Source organism: Poecilia mexicana, unplaced genomic scaffold (genome assembly GCF_051168715.1).
Source record: "Poecilia mexicana isolate PSO_F unplaced genomic scaffold, ASM5116871v1 scaffold_10, whole genome shotgun sequence".
Classification (NCBI taxonomy): domain Eukaryota; kingdom Metazoa; phylum Chordata; class Actinopteri; order Cyprinodontiformes; family Poeciliidae; genus Poecilia; species Poecilia mexicana.
The window spans coordinates 3,357,619-3,378,649 of NW_028263379.1; the positions used below are offsets into that span (position 1 = coordinate 3,357,619).

Here is a 21,031-nt window from a genome sequence, read left to right on the forward strand (position 1 = left end):
AACTGCGTTCAGTTTGAACTCCTGTGCGGCGAAGAGCGGCCGTCTGACGTACAGACTGATGCACATATATAGGGCGACCAAGGCGCTCATAATTTCACAAAAAAAGTTTATTAAATATGATATTTTGTCAACCGCGACATTGGTTGATTTTATCCATGGGCATAAGGTTTATCCATCGAAATCCCTCAGTCCTCTTTGCCCCCCCCTGCCCTTTCCTGGTTGCTGTCGGAGGAAGATGAGAGAGACGTGACCAGGAACAGATCGATTATCTGCTGCAGCCCGGTAAGAAGGAAATGTTCATGAAGAGGCAGCGCTTCATGCTGGCAGGGGGGCAGGTGTGTCAGGGCAGGTGTGTGAGAGGGGGCAGGAGGGGGAAGCTATGGTAAGCTAGCAGGTTGTTAGATAACATGATGGCGACCCGTGGAATTGATAATAAACAAGTTTTTGGTGTTTGTAATAATAATAATAACTGAATTTAAATAGAAAACCTTAAAAGTAAGGGGGAAATAGAACAGTTAGAAAACAACTATTAGCATTTAAAATACTTAAAATGAATAGAGGCATCTTCACTAGATACTATCTGGGGAAGTCGTAGCCAAAGTGTGGAAATGTTCAACATAGGAAATGATTGCAGAAAGTGTTTAAGTTTGCTGTTAGTAATTACTAAAATTGAACTTCTCGCTTAAATTAGTCTGCATAGGTACACATGGTAACGTCTCATCAGTCTTCATCAGAGCTAAGGATAAGTTATAACTGGTACTGATGGGATTTGTAATCAAAGAAATGTTAGACACCGGGGTGAAAGCAAGCCGCTCCGGGACACTTTCAGGTCGTTTGCCCGTTCAGACTGCAGAACGCATACAGGTTGCATATGTGTGGCTGTGTGAACGGCCCGGCGAAAGAAATCCGATTTGACAAAAAATCAGAATTGGGTCACTTCAGGCTGCAGTGTGAACCCACCCTTAGTCTGTTTATACATATGGCTTTTTTTCTTTTTCCGAAATGTTTCTGAACTGTCCGTCCTGTGTGACGGAGCCTCTCTCTCCTCCCGGAGCTCGTAGCTTTGGTCAGCAGCCTTCAAACCGTTAACCACCATGTTTAACGTCTGCTCACCGCGTCCGCACCGGTTGGCCACCGTACAGCCGCGCCTGGAACAATAAAGTTGATCTGATTCTGATTCACCCGCTGGGTGAGGACGTCCCGGCCGCTGGGTGAGGACGTCCCGGCCGCTGGGTGAGGATGTCCCGGCCGCTGGGTGAGGACGTCCCGGCCGCTGGGTGAGGATGTCCCGGCCGCTGGGTGAGCTGGCAGAACATCTGGACCGGACCTGCAGCAATGGGAGAAGTCGTAGTTTTAATCGTGTGAGGCTCCGTCGCTGCATCGATCCTGTGCTGCAGCTCCAGCCGGTTCATGCGCTTCTAATGATTCATTAATGCTCCTAATTGGAATTATTGTCAGATGGAGCAAAGAGCGCGCAAGAAAATCTGATATAAATGCCAGGAAATTCATGCAGCTGATCAATAATTCAAGGCCTCGTCATCCCAAGCATTCTGTTGGATCGATCAGAACCATGAAAGTTCTGCTAACTGAGATTCAGCGCAGATTTGAGAACATCTGCAGAAAAGGAAATCATTTCTACATGAGTCCACTAATATGATCGTTCCTGCAGCTTTTCAACTTTTAGACATGAAGCCGTTTGATTTGGAGGGAAAGGGTCCAGCGAGTGGAGAAGTTCTGTTGCAGAACAAGGCCCGGTTCTTCCACAACCGCTCGGGTTCTGTCCTGCTCGGTGGATTCTGGCGCTGTGATCAGAGCGTCACGGCCTCAGGGCGCCCCAGGTTTCACAGGATGTGACATCACAACCCGGATGTTCTCTGGGGAGTCTGAAGTGCGGCTGAGCGCTGCTGCCGGGTTGCTCTGTGTGTAGCAGCTGCAGCCAGCAGAGTGACAGCAGCAGCAATTTGTTTTATTTCACCTCCAACACACACACCTACACACACACACACACACACACACACCTCTCAGTCATTAGCCGGCCCGTGTCGGCCGCCCGGGGCCGGGGGAAGCGTCATTAAGGCGGCACGCTGGACGCTCAGCCAAGGTTTGTTTTGGTGTTTGGAAAGGGGCCCCGGTCCCCGGAGGGGCCCCAGCAGAGGCTCCTGGGGTCCGGTTTGTTTATAACACTTCTTTGGCGGTTTGGAGGAGCTTGTCACCACAGCAGCACCACTGGGTTTCCAATGCTAATTGGTCTCCTGGAACTTTCACTAATGGTTCCTCGTAGCTGGGGAATAAATTATTGTGGCAACAGTCGCACGGCAGCAGCCGCCCAGACACAAACACTGCGCTGATTTTCTGATTTTTCTCTACTTAGAGATCAAACAGCGTGATAAATGATTCATAAAGCGTCTCATTTGGCATTCGAAGCCTCGATTTGACGCTTGTTTGTCAAATGGCAATTTGATTCAGGACAGCATGGGGCCGATGCTGGAGTGTAATTGGACGTCACGGGTCAGATGCAGCGTGATTAATTTTTAAGAATTACCGGAAGATATGCTAATGCTGCTCAGCGCCGTAAGAGAAGAAGAAGCTTGTCGGGAGATTAAATCTGATGTTGACTTCATGTCTTGTTATTAATGATGGATAAATTCCAGGAAATTCATCGGAACAAATCCGGAAATGTTTCCTCTGAGGCTGAAACGGGAACGACTCGGATCGTCTGAGCCGGATCCGTTTCATTTCATTTTACTGTGAAAATATTCATAATAGCAGCTCGCAATTTTCCCTGCGCTTTGACTGTCAGGCAGCTTCTCGTGAAGGATTATGGGAACAAACTCAAGCAGATCCATTTACATCAGAACTTTTAAATGCATTTCTTCTGATCCAGGATCAGTAATGCTGCCTGTTTCCTCCGTCTAACTGGATACTTACTGTGCCTGCAGGCGAAACTCAGGGCTGCACAAACATTTGAATAATCCTCATAGAGAAATTAAAGGTCGAATCAAAATGAGCCAAAACTGACCCGGTTCGGATTCTTTCACTTTTCATTTTCTTTGCTAATGAAGCAAACAAACTTTAATAAAGTCAGTTTGATAATTTTACAATTTAAACGTGTAAAATTTTCTCCAAATCTTCTGATGTCGGGCCTTCATGGATGTTCATGCAAACTTTATTTTCATGTTTTCATTTTATATTTAAACAAATCATTTTAATAGAATCTGTTTTGATTCTTTTTACATTTGTTTCATTGTCATTAAATTATCCTTAAATATTTTAACTGGATTTTTAGGAACAGAAACTTTTTTTGCATCATGAGTTTAAAACCCGCTCCGGTTCCGGTTCTGGTTCCGATCTTCACTTTAAAAGTCCAAATGTTCTGCGGGACGCCAACACTGAGCTCCACCCAGCTCTGCAGCGCCCACACAGAAACCCGGCGCTCCTCAGAGTTCTGGTTCTGGACGGCTGCAGCAACATGAGGAGGCGTTAGCGGCTAACCGCTAGCCACTCTAATGTCATTTATTAAAACTCCTGAAATGTGTTTGGGTCAGAACCAACCAGGAGCTCGGCCCGTCTGGGTTGGTTCTGGGCTCAACCCGGTCAGGCTATAGAACCTCCAGAACCGCCTGAATGGGTTTTGTTCTGGTTCTGACTGATCGGTTCTGCCGACATGGGGAAGAACCAGAACCAGACTCTTCCAGGTCCGGTTCTGGAGCTGCAGGCTTGAAGAGGTCGGGTTCTGCTGTCAGAACTTTGCCACAATGAGTCGGGCCGGTTCGGGTTGGACTTCTGACCTCCTGAGGAGATGAAGACGATGCTGCAGACATGAGTTCAGATTGGGTGGAAGAGTCGACAGAACCAGAACCAGAACCGATCTGCTTCCAGGTGGTTCTGAAGACTCTGGCCCGTTCTAACGGTTCTGTTCCTTCCACAGTCGGTGCTGCGACAAGAAGAGCTGCGGGAACCGGAACGAAACGCCTTCGGACCCGGTCATCATCGACAGGTAGGAACACACCTGACCTCACCTGACATGACCTGACCTCACCTGACATGACCTCACCTGACATGACCTCACATGACATGACCTGACCTCACCTGACATGACCTCACCTGACATGACCTCACATGACCTCACCTGACCTCACCTGACATGACCTCACCTGACATGACCTCACATGACCTCACCTGACATGACCTCACCTGACATGACCTCACCTGACATGACCTCACATGACCTCACCTGACATGACCTCACCTGACATGACCTCACATGACCTCACCTGACATGACCTGACCTCACCTCACATGACCTCACCTGACATGACCTGACATGACCTCACCTGACATGACCTCACATGACCTCACCTGACATGACCTGACCTCACCTCACATGACCTCACCTGACATGACCTCACATGACCTCACCTGACATGACCTCACCTGACATGACCTCACCTGACATGACCTCACATGACCTCACCTGACATGACCTCACCTGACATGACCTCACATGACCTCACCTGACATGACCTGACCTCACCTCACATGACCTCACCTGACATGACCTGACATGACCTCACCTGACATGACCTGACCTCACATGACCTCGCTCTGTCTCTGTTCACTTCAGACTGCTCAGTAATCTGGGCTCATGGTTCTGGTTCTGTTGGTCGGTACCGGGCCCGGTTCCGGTCCGTGAACAGCATGTGTTTCTGAGCCTCTTGCTGCAGCATCAGTCTGAGCCGCGGCCTAATTAAAGCACGGCGCAGCTGGCGCGGCGGCGGCTCCGTTCCTGCTTCCTGTCGCCTCGCTTGTTTCTCACCTCCCACTTCCTGCGAACCGTTTCATCAACACCAGGAAGCGGCGAAAACACGATCAGAGCGGCGGCAAGTCGAGGCCGCCGCCGCTTCTCCTTCATCGCCCGGAGACCCGGGAAACAGCTGCTAGTTCTGATGAGCCGCTGACTCTGAACCAGAACCAGAACCAGGAGCCTCCTGCTCAGTTCAAACCCAGACGCTTTAACCCAGTCAGGAGCAGCAGAACTCATCCTCCCTCCGTCCTTGGACGCGGCGTCTGTGATTGGCTGAGTCGCCGCAGTGGGGGGGGGGGGTTGGTCTGTGGCCAGGTGAGACGCTTCATCCAGCAGAGAGCTGCAAGTCCCAACCTGCCAGACACACACACACACAGACACACACACACACACAGACACACACGCGACCTCTCACCTCTGGTGTGTCTGATGTGTTTTTCTGTCGCCTCTCGATGTTTCATCGCAGACTCGGCTCACACAGCCTTTCACAATAAAAGCACAAACTGGGGACTCAAACATCCACGGACTGCTGGTTCTGGTTCTGCTCGTTCTGGTTCTGGAGGTTCTGGTGTTTGGTTAGAAATGCTGTTGATTTGTTTTTCTGTGTTCTGCTGGTTCTGAGTCCATTTTTTATTGGATCTCTGAGGTTCTGGATGTTTGGTTTGGATCATTCCTTCGGTTCTGTTCCGGTGCACAAATAACAAGTCGGTGTTCTGGTCTCATTGGACCGGTTCTGTCCTGTCTCGGATGGACTAGCTGAAGCTGAAGACACTGCTGAAGATCTGCTTCCTACAGCCAGGCCCGATCCAACCAGAACCAGAACCAGAACCAGCCCTGGTCTCAGTGTTTCCTGTCCAAACTTGTTTGTTCCTTCGGTTTCTCTGCATTTAACGCTGCGATTCTGGCACAGGACCCGACAACCAAGACACTCTCTCTCTGTGGACACTTGGTGTTTGTTGGTTCTTGGTTCTCGGCTGATTTACTGCTCCACTGGTTTAGTTGCGTTTTAGAGCTCGTTAACAAAAGCAGGGATTTATTGCAAGCGTTGCCCCCCTTTCCCACCCCTCTGCCCCCTGCGTAGGTGGGGGGGGGTTGGAGGGGCAGCATGGCGCTTTTCAGTGACCCATCATGCAAATGATGCGGCTGCCGTAAAGCCGGACTCTGGCTGGAGTGAATCAAACATTGTCTGTTTCTGAACTCCAGTTTCAATTTTGTCTCCATCACCTAACATGGTGCAGCGCCATCTGCAGGTTGCAACACCTGCATGCTGCCTCAGGTTTAACTGCTGGTCCTGCTGCAGCCGCTGTGTGTGAATATAAATGCGGGCCGATGCTCCTCTCAGTCGCTTCGTTTCCCCGTTTGCCGTTAATGGCTGAAATCCTGCCGAGGCAGCAGATCGCAGCGCTGACGGATCGCCGCAGCTTCACTGTTATTACACGCTAATATTGCAATTAGATGGGTGGCCAAGTTGCCCGAGCGGGGCAATAAATTGCCTCAGAGTGTCAAAGCGGTGGAGGAGGCTGGGCTGTAATTACCCGCAGTGCCGGCGGTGCCCCCGCCTCCGTCACCTCCTGAGCCTTACATGGAGGTCACGACCCCTCAGAGGTTCCATTTACAGCACTGGGGAGGCGCGCTTAGCGTGATGGAGGGTGACCTTTGACCTCAAACAAGCAGGGGCCTCACAGGGACAACGCACTAATGTGAAAGGACCGACATCTGAAGCGGCACCTCGCCTCCATCTTGGATCCTAAAGAAAGTTTTCAGCAGAAAAGGCTTGGTCCTCTGGTTCTGGTTCTGAACCGGAGCAGATCTTTGAGCCGCTCCGTGATTTCTAAACTACCAGCAGTGTTTTAAAGTGCATTCTCTGAGCACCGTTCAGGATCAACACTGAGGTCCAACAGAACCAGAACCAGTCTGTTTATGTGGATGCCATTGAACACTTTGACTAGGCCAGTCTCAGCACTGTAGCCATGGAAACCGGGTGAACGCGGCTGTTTTTAGTGATGCTGGTTCTGATTTAACCAGATTGTTGTTCAGATCAGATCCATGAAGGAAAGTTTGGAAGAGGAGACGGTAATTTATCATTTCTTCTAGTTTTCATGGTTGACTTGTTGAAATTGTTTTCTGCATATTGTTGGTTCTGGATTTGGTGTTTAGTTTACTTGTTCCCACTGAGGTTCACCCCTGATGACATCACTAAAACAATTTTTAGAATTTTAACAAAAATGAAACAAGCAAAGAGCAGCGTGGAAGACGTCATGGCAGAAAACATTTAATTGTTTTCCACTTTCTCAGTGAAGGTTTCAGGTCGGCTGCAGGCGCTGTTGGAGTCCAGTGGCTCAGTCAAAGTAAGGTTGGTTAACCTGTCAACGGTGGTAAACAAGGCACAGGCGATGTTGATGTTTTTGTTTATGATTCTTCACAGTGAGTTTACTTCAGACAGCAGATCAATTTGAGGTTTAAATCCTTTATTTTTCTGTTTAATTTAGACAGGAATTCTCCTGCATCGCATTAACTGGGGCCAAAGCATTCTGCAGGAAGACTGGTGTAAACATCATATCAGAGTTCAGATATGCAGAGGGTACTGATGAAGTTTTGCTTTTTGGGTTCTCAGTAGAGAAGTGATACATGGCAATTCAGCTTAGGTGGTTGAGATGCATCAGTCCAGAGGAAGACGCTTCTGATGAGCTGCTTTGGCTTCTGTAGGTGTTGAAGGAGTTGGGGAGATGAGGGAGAAACTGGAGGAGGAGAACCGGCGACTTCATCTCCAGCTCACTGCTATGGAAGAGTGAGCTCCCGAAATTTGGAGGGTTCCTTGGCATCAGACGGCTCTTTCCTGATCAGGGGTCTTTGTACTTCTGGATCTGTGATCTCACACTGTCCTTGGTTGGACGAAGAAATTTTGTATTTGATCATTTTCAGTAAGTTTGCAGTGAGAAGTTTTGTTCCAGCTTGCTTTAGACAGACTGTCTGGTTTGTAGAGATCATAACGTTTCCAGAAGATCTTGTGGTTGCCAACAACTGGCTGCCAGAACGAGCTTTTAAAGCCATTTGTTAAAGACATCCAATGGTCTTTAGTGTCCACTGATAAACATCTTCATTTTTAGATTTCCAGCTGTGCTTAGAAGATGACTAAAGTCATTTTTATGAATTTCAGACATTTGTTTGGCAGTATAATTAGCTATACAATTAGAGCCTCAATATTCCTTTGAGAGAGGATTCTTGCTGCAACATCAGAAACCTAAGGGAAGCAGATTCCCTTCCTCCTCTTTGTATCACAGAAGCGGCTGATTCCATCCATTACCACAGTGTTTTTCAACCACTGTTCCGCGGCACACTAGTGTACCGTGAGTGATCGTCAGGTGTGCCGTGGAAATTATCCAATTTCACCTCCCGTATTTTCCGGACTATAAGCTGCTACTTCTTTCCTACACTTTGAACATGCGGCTTTTCTGTGGATTTTTCTTCAACCACCAGGGGGCTCTTTAGCAGGAAGTGAATCATTGGAAGTCAAAATTGTAAATCAAAGAAGAACGAGCTAATTTTCATTTAGAACAACCACATGCTAGCAGCAGGCAGGACGGAGAAATGTTTTCAAACTCATATGATGCAGCTTCTAAGTTGAGGAGTATCGATCTGGCAGAACAGGAGGGAAATAAAGCCTCTGCACTTAAGGTCGGTGTGAACGAAACCGGATTTGGAGACGGAGAACTTTGTCCTTAATATATCAAGCAGTTATTAGGACGCAGCCCTCTGCTGCCCCCTGCTGGGTCCTTATGGGAAACCGAGAGCGACAGAGATACCAGCGGCCTGTAGCCCGGTGCGGCTGGTATATGTAAATTTCTGGAGGGTTAAAAAAATGTGAAGGTGCGGTTTATAGCATGGTGCGCTCATAGTCCGGAAATTACGGTAATTGGTCTTTAAAGATTTTTTGAAAACGAATCAATTATCTGCAAATGATGCCATCTTTGAGTGTCTTTGCTGTAGCATTGTCTAGCAGCGTAATCATGTAATTTTCTTACCACTAGATGGCAGTAGGTACAGAGCATTTTACATTAAAACAAGAGAATTAGTGATGCTTGAATGTTACTACATTCACACAATGACAGTCATAAGTTGACTGGGTTGAGGTGGTGGTGAGGAGAGACGCAGAGACCCAGGCTGTGATAAAGATGATGATGGATTTAATGAAGAAGCAGTCCGATACAGGCGGCACGGCAGAGAGTTAGCACACAGCTAGTTACCGGTAGCAACTGATATACTGAAGACTGAAAATGAGAGCTAAGCAGACCAGGACTTCTCAGTTCAACTGGAGAGCCGAACACACAACAACTGACATACGACAGAGACAAAGACAACAGGTGGACTTAAATACACAGGGAGGGTAATCAAGGAATGAGACACACCTGGGAAGCAATCAACAGGGAAGACGCAGAGACTCACAGGAAGGAAACTGAACACAGAAAACCCTAAAAATAAATACACAGAAACACGGATCATGACAATGACAGTGTCGTGGCTGTTCAGGTGTATTTTTGAAGTGGACATGTTAAGTGCAATTGAAATAAGAAATGTAAAATATGATAAACAAATAATTTTTTGTGTTTATTTGATTCCTATTCAAGACACTTTGATAAGAATGTATATACTATAGGCGGCTACAGAGTATCTTTGTCTACATTTTTGGTTGGTGGTGTGACTCGGGATTTTTTCAATGAAAACAATGTACCTTGGCTCAAAAAAGGTTGAAAAACACTGCACTACCACATCACCGATAGTAAGAGCTTCGGGTAAGTCTGGATGACTTTAGGAGCCGATTGTGTTGCTCTTGCCTTAATGCTCTTGTTGTTGTTTTGCAGTAAGGTTTCCCGTAGACTCCTGCTGAAGTGCAGCAAACCTTCAGCAGTTTAGTGGGTTTCAGTTTTGACAGGATGTGTTTTGGCTCAAGCTGGCTGCTTTGCCCCAGAACCTGAGTGAAGGAAGTGGAGTCACGACGGTCAGAACTGATCCAGAATGGTTCCAGAGCAGTGCAGGCCAGCGGCCCTCAAGAGCCGCTTGTCCTGCAACCTTTAGATGTCTCTCTGCTTCACCAGACTCCAATGTTAGCTCATTAGTAGAGCTGGTGAGGCAGTTCCATCATTCAAGGGACACGTAAACTGGCAACAGAATAAAAGGAGTTTTAGTCCATCACTGGAGGAAGAGCTCCCTCTGATCAGGTAGCCTCTTCATCCAATCTGTTTACAGCTTTTCATGCTACATGCTAAATGATGCCAGTGGTCCGGCCCGGTCCATTCTAATGAACAGTTTGGTTCTGATCGTTATCAAGTATTTATAGTTTTAAATTTTCATATGTTTTTTAAAATTCTGTTTTGTTCAATAATGCATCCAGATTGGTGCACAATTTTGATTCATTGGCTGTGATTAACCAATACAATGCTTGGATCCATCGCAAACCTCTGCAGTGTGATTAAAAACGAATCACGTCCGTCATCCCCTGAACCAAAGTTAGGTTTGCAGAGAGTAATTAAACCTAAGGAGAGCTTTAACTTTGGCTTTCTGCTGACGGCTTCATGGTTTCATCTTCATTTGAGTAAAGAAACACCAGAACAACATGTTGGTCTCACAGTTATGATGCTTTATAGTCTCATGGGAGGAGAAACGGCGGCAATGCAGCTGGAGATTTAAGGAGGCGATTCACGAATGGAGCAGAAAAAGCTTTAAGCTTTGTTTCATCCAGGAAAACCTTCAGAGATCCAGCAGCGAAACATTGAACTCTCTGTCACATACGATGTGATAAAGTGAGTCTGAACCCGAGTCGCCTCCGTCTTCTGGCCCAGATTCAGTCCCGCCTCTGTTCTGTCGCTGGATTCTCTCCCATTTGGTCTGGTTTTTAGTCTTCTGCCTTAATGAAAGTGTGATTGCTAAGGTTTTGTTCAGCCTGCTGGTTTCTGTCCTGCCTAGTTTTCATTCTTTCATTCTTCTGATCTGGTTTTGATTTGCCTTCATTCGGCTCAGCGGCTTTCTCAGTTCAACTCCAGTTTGCTGGTCTTTGGTTTTGTTGCCTGTTTTTGAGTCAGTTTCTTGGTTCCTGAGCAGCTTCTATCTTGTTGCCTGGTTTTGGTCCCAGTTTCTGGTTCTGTCCTCTGGTCACTGTGGCATAAAGAGGCTTCTGAAGGACTGGACGTCTCATGACTGAAGCATCCTCCGTGACAGCGGCACATCAGGAAGAGGACGGTGAGAAATGTTCTCTGGTTTGTTGGTCAGATGAAATCGGAACAGTAGATCTGAAGTCTGGACTCAGTGCAGGGTCAGGGGTCATCTGTCCCAGCGGACACTTCCCAACAATCGCAGCGCATCGATCGGGACATCGCGGCCAATCGGAGCCTCGCAGATTAACGGTATAGATTTACAATAAAACAGAACATCACCGAGTCAGAGAGGCTGAGAGGAAGATGGAGGATGAGGAGTGGTGGGGGGGTCACCTGGGGGAGCTGAATAAAACTTCAGCGCTAATTGGAGCATTTTATGTTAACTTGTTTCTATCATGGTGGTTCTGACTGAGACAACAGGAAGTGCTGAGAAGGTTTTTAGTAATGCATTGTGGGAAATATAGATCATAGCGATCTACTCAACAATTTAAAGATTTCTGTGATCCAGAACCAGAACCGTGGCTCTGAGACGACCCGTATCAGGTTAGCAGTCACATTTTCACTGAAATACTTTTTCTCTAAAAAATTTTTCTTCAAAGTTGATGTTTTGCTGATGACTGAAGAGGCTGAAAGGGTTAACTGGGCCAGCCTGTCCAGCCTGGGCCAGCCTGTCCAGAATCTGGTCCAGGACCGGGTCCTGGACCAGGTCCAGTTGGTCGGGAGGAACGGTTGTTAATCAGCAGGTAGAATATGAAGAAGTGTGACATCACTTCCTGTCTGATTTGGTCTCAGAGTCAGAGGTCAGCAGTGCTGATGGTTCTGTTCTGGATGCAGCTCTGGTCCATAAGGTCCAAACTAAAGTTCTGACTCACATTGTTGTACCTGATGATTCTCCCAGCATTCCCAGAGTTCCCAGTCACTACAACGAACCTTTTCCGCTTTAATGCTGAAGGTTCAAACGTTTGCTTCTTGTCGCATTTGGTTTCAACTCTGGAATTTCATTTTCTACCTTCAGGTTGGTTTGTGAAAACCTTCATGTTCCTTAGATATAAGGAAATCCAAAAGATCTGAACTGGTTCTGGACTGGTTTTAGGTTTACAGTCCATGTTCAGTTGCAGTGAGCAGAACATGCCTGCAGGTGCAGTCCGAACCTCAGGTCAGGTGACCTTTAGGTTACCTGATCTGTGCCTAAACATGGCGGCGTCTCCGGCTGAGGCCAGACGGCGCGTCGTCGCCACAGAACGCATCGCGTCGCTGAGGGACCGGCAGCAGAGGCGACTCGGTCGGAAAAGCCTTCTACAGCTGTTACCGTCATCAGCTGTAGTTTCATGGCTGCAAATAACACACACACACACACACACACACACACACACACACACACACACACAGCGCTGATGCTCAGAGGTGAGACCGTCTCTACTCGATCTGACGGAGTGTTGGCCTGTGTGTGTGTGAGAGAGAGAGAGAGAGAGAGGAGGTGTTCAGGCTATCAGCCTCCGTGTTGCAGCTTGTTTCTTCTCTCATCTTTAACTCACTGAAAATAAAACAAGAAGACTCTATTCCTCAGGATCAGAACTAAATTTAAAGGTGTGTGAGTTTCATGGTTTGGTGGGGGGGGGTGTGCAATGAAGCAGAAGAAGAAGAAAAAAAGCAGAAGAAGAAAATCTCCAATTCATTGAGATCAAGTCAATAACACTGTAATATTTATGAAGGCTGGAAGCCAGGCTGCCCTAAAACCCAAACTCCAGCAATCCTGAATTATAAATTGGTATTGATCTGTGTGTGTGTGTGTGTGTGTGCGTGCGCGCGCAGCATTTTACGTTCAAATGAGCAATTGTTTTTGGGTCTGCACGAAAACAGAAAGTCCAGAGCCGCTTGTTTGGAAACACTTTTTAACGGCAACAAAAAAATAAATCTGTGTGTGTGTGTGTGTGTGTGTGTGTGTGTGTGTGTGTGCATAAGTAGACCTAATTAATTCAATGCCACTTCTACCCTATTTATCTGATCACTTGATTTATTTTTGCAGCAAACTCTAAAAACAGGAATAAAAACCAACAATAGCGATGTTTATGGTTCTAAGTTGGAGACATAATTTACCCAGAATTCTCTGCTCGCTCCTTCTCCTCCGCACCATCCATGCAGAAGCGATGGACGAATTCATTTCCCTCCAGTCCAGCAGCACCGCTCCCTTATTTTCCTCTCAGCTGATCCACTTGCTGCTGACTCACTCACTGTGTGTGAGAGAGAGAGAGAGAGAGAGAGACACATCACACTGAGCTTCATTAAGTGTCCTAACTAAACTTTCTTCAGGCTGCAGTTAATTGCTCTTACACCTCAGAATAAAAGCTTCTTTAACATGAGAACATCCTAAGTTCTCAGTTTGACCTCAGAAGCTAGCTATACTGCTAGCCCTGCTGCTAACCATACTGCTAACCACTGCTAGCATCTTTAGCTCTGGCTTGTTGTGGGTCTTTTGGAAGATGAACTCCTGACCAGCCTTTAGCTTTTAGCAGGTGTTCATTCAGAACTGTTAGCTCAATGCTAACCAGCTTCCCTGTTTCTGCTGAAAAGCCTCCCTTAGCATCAGGCTGCCACCACCATGCTGGTTTTCCTCCACTGTGTGCAAGAAGAAAACAAAATCAGGGAGAGACCAGAAGATGATAATGAGGCTCATGTTTCGTTCACTTTGACGTTACACCTATCATAGCAACCACCAGCAGCCATGACAACCAGTTAAACCAGTAACCGCCCAGCAGTGTTGGGTTCAAGACCACCTAACCCGAGACCGAGTCAAGACCAAGACCAGCTACAGCTACATGACACAATAAAATGTAAAATATGATCGAAATTGCTTCTCAAAATAATCTGAAAGATCCATATTCCCATAAGAACACCTAGATATTAAATACTTAATACATTTTACCAATATTAAATATTCCATTTCTGTGCTACAATGTGTGATGGTCTCGTGCCATCCCTAAAAACATAACACCCTGGACATTTGCCCATATTGCTCATATAAGAATCCACCACTGTTGCACCATTAAACATAGCAATTGAGGCAATGCCCTGACGGTAAATAACGCTCAACCATGAACACTGACCAAGGAGCAATAAGCAAGAAGTAACCAAACAGAAGGCGCTCATCGGGACTGTTTTCACTCTCTATCCCAGTACATGAAGCCAGGTAGTCTGACACCATGGCAGACATTACAGCTGCCACTTTGAACAAAAACAAAGAGCAATGTGCATGCTCTGCTCTTTCATTCTTATTTGTTAATTTAAATATCAACGTATGTAGCGGCTAAAATCCTATATTTTAGGCTACTGGTGGTTGTTGTTGAAAGGCATTGGTTTTACGTGCGCTCAATTAAGATTCAGCATGCCGATCTTCCGTTTGATATAAAGTTAAGTCATTTATTTCCAGTACAATGTCCATTGTCTTACTGTTTTCCTTAAGATCCACATAAATTCGACATACATCCAAAAACCAAGCACAGTAGAAAACTGTTTGCCTCTACCTATTAACAACACCTGAACAGAATCATGATTGACCTTAAATAACCCATCCCCCATCAGACACTCAGAACTCAAAATAAAATACGCCCCCTGGTGGCGATAAACACCAGAAAGGATAAATGGCTCCTACACGCCAGCCCCTAATTGCGTGTGGCAATTATCAGACTTAAATTAAAAGGAGCCACAAATAAAGACATATCTCTATGCAAATATACATAAGATGTAAATCAGGTTTACTCATTCATTATCCTATCAGTTTTCAGTTTGTAGCTTCACATAATAGACAGATTTTTGTTACAGGTCTTTCAATTATGTTTGTTTTCGTTTGAAGATGAACCACTCGTACCAGACCTTTTTTATCTGGAAAGGTTTTAACAACTTTCCCTAATATCCATGACCCTCGAGGTGTTGTAGAGTCCATAACCACCACCACATCTCCAGGGATGAAACATCTCCTTTTCTTTGTCCACTTTTGTCTTTCTTGTAACAACGGTAGATATTCTCGAATCCAACGCTTCCAAAAGAGATCTGAAATGTATTGGTTTTGTTTCCACCTTCTTTTAGCGTAAAGATCCGTTTTGTCAAAGAGTCCTGGCGGATGAGCTGGTTTTCCCTTCATAAGTAGCAAGTGGTTGGGTGTTAAAGCCTCAAGGTCGTTGGGGTCCTCCGATAACTTTGTGATGGGACGATCATTAAGTATTGCCTCTGCTTCACAAAGTACAGTGTGAAATCCTTCGTCGTCCAATATTTGTTGACGGAGCACTGAGTGCAGAACCTTTTTGATCATTCGGATGAGGCGCTCCCATACCCCGCCACAATGTGATCCAGATGGTGGGTTAAAACTCCATTTAATCCCCTTTTGTGCCATGGCTTTCTCAATTCTCCCATTATTTAGAGAGGCTAGTGCTTCTCGTAGCTCTCTTTCTGCTCCTATGAAATTGGTGCCGTTATCTGATCTCATGTGTGAAACTTGCCCTCTTCGAGAGATGAATCGCCGCAGTGCATTGATACATGAGTCGGTATTTAAAGAGTAAGCCACTTCAAGGTGCACGGCCCTGCTCGTCATGCATGTGAACAGTACTCCATAGCGTTTTACAACACTGCGTCCTCTTTTCACATCAATAGGCCCAAAATAATCTACACCAACATTTGTGAATGGTGGTAGATCAGGGACCACTCTTTCCTCTGGCAAGTCTGCCATTTGTTGTTGACCGGTTTGTCCTCCATACATCCTGCAGAAAGAACATGTTGCTATGACCCTTTTCACAGCTGAAACTCCATTTGTTATCCAAAATTTTCTTCTTATGACTGAGAGGACATGATTTCTTCCTCCATGACCAAGCTGCAAGTGAAAATGTCGGAGGATAAGATAGGAGATGTGCTGGTCCTTTGCTAGAATGAGAGGATGTTTAATGTTCTCAGGGATGGCTGCTTTACTCAGCCGACCTCCAACACGCAGAAGCCCATCTTGCAGTACAGGGTCCAGTTTATAAATTGGGCTGCTTCTGGGTATTTCTGAGTTGCGAGATGTTAATGCAGCAAACTCATCAGGGAATCTCTCCCTTTGGCAAAAGGAAATTATGGCTGTCTCAGCTTGTGTGAGATCTTCTAGAGACACACTTTGATTTCCCAGCGAGTTTTTGAGAGCTTGCATTTCCTTTGTCAACTCCAATGTTGATGTTTCAGTCGTGACTGAATTGGTCAGCTGTAATCCCTTTCTTCTCTTACTTAGTTTCAGCAGAACTCCCTTTAGCTTGAGGAACCAAGCAACTGCAAGCTTCAATTTTTGCCAGTCGGAGAAGAATGATATTAGTTGAGAAGTTGCATTTGAATTAATGACTGTAGCGTTGATCAAGGGAGTTTTCTTTAGTTCTGGGTCATCAGTAGTCATACTGAAATTCATTGGAGACTTGGGCCATTTATCTTCAGGTTCCCACAAAAATGTAGGACTTTCTATCCATTTTTGGTTCAAAAGGCTGTCAACTTTAAATCCACGGGAAGCATCATCAGCAGGGTTTAAAGATGAAGGCACGTGTCTCCACTGCTCAATGTCTGTGTTGTCTCTGATGATTGTTACTCTGTTAGCAACGAAGGTTTGAAACCTTTTGTCTTCATTTTTGATATATTTTAGAACTGATGTGCTGTCAGTCCAGAAGCAAGCCTTCTCCAATGGCAGCTGAAGCTCTGACTGAAGCATGTTATTCAGTCTAACAGCCATAACAGCAGCTGTGAGCTCTAAACGAGGAATAGTCACAGGTTTGAGTGGAGCTACTCTGGCTTTGCCAAACAAGAATGATACATGAACTTTCTTGTTGCTGTTCTGCATTCTGACATATGTAGCTGTACCATACCCACTCTCACTAGCATCAGAGAAGTGGTGTAACTGGGCATTAATAACTTCTCCAAAACCTTCAGGTTTGATACATCTGCTGACTTGGAAGTCAGCCAATTTTTCCAAGTCAGTCAGCCACCGGTTCCACTGATTTTGGAAGATTAGAGGTATAGGATCATCCCAGCCCCACTTCATCCTGCATAACTCTTGTAACAGCAGTTTGGCAGGAAGAATGAGAGGTGCTAGGAATCCTAGCGGATCATAAATGGAGCTGATGGTGGACAACATACCTCTTTTAGTGGAAGGCTTTTCTTTGACCTTCAGCTTGAACTTAAAACTGTCTGTTTCTGTGCACCATTGTAAACCTAGTGCTCTGTCTAGCGGTAGCTCATCACTGTCTAGATTCAACTCACAAAGAGTCTGGGACCTGAGCTCTCCTGGGATACATTGGAGCACTTCTCGGCTGTTGCTAATCCATTGGGTTAGCGTAAACCCTCCTCTGCTGCAAATAGCTATTAGATCTTCGGCCATGGTAACTGCACTTTCCTCTGATGGCAGACTTTTTAAGAGGTCATCCATGTAAAAGTTTTTGTTGACTGTTAGTACAACATCTGCTGAGAAGTTGGACTGATTATCCTCAGCAGTCTTTCTGAGAGCATAGCAAGCACAGCTCGGTGAGGAGACTGCACCAAATAAGTGGACAGTCATACGGTATTCCTCAAGGTCTTGTTCTAGATTACCTTGAGGCCACCACATGAAACGTAGAAAGTCCACATGCTCCTCAGCCACCTTAACCTGGTGGAACATGGATTTTATGTCTGCCATTAATGCCACATGTTCCTGCCGAAACCTCACTAGAACCCCCACTAATGAGCTAGTTAGATTAGGGCCCTGTAAAAGCTGACTGTTAAGAGAGACCCCTTTATACTCTGCTCCACAATCAAACACTACACGCAGCTTATGTTTTTGTGGATGGTATACACCATGATGGGGTATATACCACACCTTGCCTTTTGCTGTTGTCAGCTGATGCTGTGGAACCCTTTCTGCATGTCCACTATCAATGGCATTAGTCATGAAGTTTGTGTACTCTTTATGGAAACCTTTGTTCTTAAATTTTCTTTTCAACCCATGTATGCGCCGCAGGGCAACAGAAATGTTGTTTGGCATAAAGAGTTCTTCCCTTTTGAAAGGCAGTTTCAGTTTGTAATGTCCATTCTCCACTTGTGCAGAGCGATTCATTATGTCTAGGAACTTTTGTTCCTCTCTTGACATTTCCTCTTGTTCTGTAAAGGACTTTTCAATAAAGTCATAGTTGTATTGACTGATCAGAAGCTCTTCAATTTTATCAATTGTAGTTCTGTTGACATGAACTGAAGGGTAGCCATTTTCAAGATCATTGTAATCTTCTGCTGAAGCATTTACAACCCATCCTAGGAGACTTCTGATTGCATAGGGCCCTTCACCCTGACTATTAACCACCTCCCAAGGTTCCATTAGTTTAGATGCATTGGTTCCCACCAGTAGATCTACACCAGCATGTATGCGAGGAAAGTTGATGTCCTTTAAGTACGACCATTTAGACAGTTCCTCCTCACTGATGATGTTGTCGGTGGAGACTGGCATTTCCTTTTGTGTAAACACAATGGGAAGCTGATAGAAATGGCTTCCATTTATTTCTGAAATCTCCAGCCCTTTAATGATTGAAGTTGTCATTGTTTTACTCTGACCCATTGTCCGGAGATGAATCTGAGTCTTTCGACCTTGAATGTTGAGTTCATTAAGAAGTCTTTCAGAGCAGAATGTATCGGTGCTCCCAGGGTCCAGAAAAGCGTATGTTTTAATGATTTTAGTTCCCTTTGAACTTTTCACTTTCACAGGCAGGATAGGAAGAATCCCTCTATGGTGGCCAGCCCCAGTATGACCACAAGTTGAGGAGGTTTTACAGCCCTTTGCTGCCTGATCCAACTCCTTCTGATGGAGTCTTTCCTTCTGTCCAATGTGCAAAAAGCTGGGATGCTTTTGGTTACAGTGTTTGCACGTTATGCGTTTAACACAGTTCTTGCTTAAATGTCCTGTATTCAAACAACCAAAACACAAACCTTTGTCTTTTAGAAAGTCTAGTTTTTCCCTGTGTGACCTCTTTTCTAATTGCCGACATTGTTCCAATACATGTCCATCCTGTGTACAATACAGACAGGATAAGTAATTTGATTTATCAACAACAGTTACTTCATTTTTAAGAGAAGGCATGTTACCGTCATTAACAGAAACATGGGTGACAAAACTGTTTCTTTTAAACTGTGACTTTATTTGAGGTTTGCTAGGTCTTATGATCCCCCTAGCAAGTTGTAAATCCTGTATATCTCCAAAAACTGGATCTGAGATTATTCTAATCTGGTGTTCAATAAAGGCAACAATATCTCTGAAACATGCTCTTTGACTTGTTCTCTCAAAAATCTCATTTGCTTTTGTTCTCCATTTTTCTCTTAGTTTAAAAGGAAACTTTTGAACCAAGATTTTCATGTTAGCTGGCATGCTTAACTCATCCAAATACTGCAGTTCCTCCATTGCATTGCAGCATTCACGAAGGAACAGTCCAAACGCCTTTAATGCTTTTGCATCTTCACCTTTAATGTTGGGCCAAGCAGTGACCTTTTCCATGTAGGCTGCAGTAATATTAAATTCATTGCCAAAATGTTCTTTGAGGAGTTGCTTGGCTACAGCATATCCTCTTTCTGCAGTCATGTGAAGGCAGCTGCGTATGAGGTCTCTTGGTTGCCCTCTAGTGTACTGTTCAAGGTAGTACAAACAGTCTCCTTTAGAACTGGTCTTTGCTTCCACACAACGTTCAAAGGCTTTCATAAATGAGTTGAACTGCAAAGGATCTCCATCATAGATGGGAATTTCTCGATGTGGCAGCAACTGGCTTGATTGCATTTGAACCAGAAGAGCCGTTATGTCATTCTGTTGTTTCAACACATTGTAGAGATCTCCAGCAGGTTGATTTTGATTTGATGGAAGCAGACTTTTTTGAGTGGCAACATTGGGATCGGATAAAATAGCAGCTTTAGAAGTTTGAACAACAGGGGGAGCTGTTTGTGACACCAAAGTATTGAAAACAGTGTCCACCTCAGGTGGAACATGCTTTTCATAGGCTGTGTTTAGATCTGACCCGACCTCGAGTCCAACATCTTGTTGAAGCTTCTTTGCAGGTTTTGTAACCAATTGTGAAGCTTGAGGAAGGAGTAAAGTCGGTTTGATCTTGGGTCTAGCACCTTTTCTAACATATGAATCCATTCCATCAGAATGCTTGGATGTAATGCTGCCTTTAGTGCTGCCCTCTAGCACCATTAGTTTGGCATTAGCAGCAGCTATTTTAGTGTCCATCTCAAGTTGTTCCTTTCTTTTCTTTAGCAGATATTCCTGTTCCTCCAATGCGTGCTTCTCCTTTAAAGCAGCTGCACATGCCAGGAGTGCAGCCCTTTCTGCTTCTGCTTTTATTTGTTCAGAAAGCGTTGACGATCTGCTGGTTGTTACAGAAGAACCCCTTTGACTCCCAGTTTTTCTAGAAGATCTTACAGAAACATTTGAAATGCTGTCATGAGGTTCAATCTGCGGCTCCTCCTCCATCATGCCACCACTGACAGCATTTGGTTCAGCTTCCTTATTATTTTTACTCTCATTTTCTTTCATATCATCAGGCACACCAATTGAGCAACCTTGTGCCTCAGTCAACCATTTATGAGTAGCAGCAACAAAATCATGAACATTCAACATTTTAGCTTGAAACCATACATCATGCTTCTGTGCTTCATCCACAGGCAATAAGCCCAACAAAACCTGGTGTACCTTTTGTGTTTCTTCAGACAAACCCAAAAACCTTTTAAATTCTCCCTTAATGTCATTCACACACCCTTTGTCATTTTTCAACACTGTAATAGTTTGTCTTAACTTTGTGAGCTTATTTAACTTTGTTTTTCTTTCACTTTCTAAGTTACTGATTTTCACCAACAAAGCCTTGGCTGTTAATTTCACCTGTCTTTTTTCAGACTCCCATTGAGGATTTTCCTCTTGACCCACAATGTCATTTGGACCCTCCTGATCCATATCAACGTTTTCCTCTTCTGCCATAATGGCAGACAGTTTATAAGAATAGCAGAGTTTATAAGTTTATTTATTTATTCGCAAATTGTAGATTGTTTATTTATAGAGAGCTCTCTTTGC

At 45.1% G+C, this 21,031-nt stretch overlaps 1 protein-coding gene across 6 annotated transcripts in view; it reads left to right on the forward strand.

Annotated features, from left to right (window-relative positions):
• LOC106911428 (transcription factor COE3-like) overlaps positions 1–21,031 on the forward strand; it is a 114,514-nt gene that overhangs the window by 26,206 nt on the left and 67,277 nt on the right. For all 6 annotated transcript variants that reach the window (XM_088009314.1, XM_088009317.1, XM_088009316.1 and 3 more), the window contains exon 6: positions 3,929–3,997. In XM_088009314.1, coding sequence (XP_087865440.1) covers positions 3,929–3,997 — 69 coding nt within the window. The remainder of the gene's footprint in view (positions 1–3,928; positions 3,998–21,031) is intronic.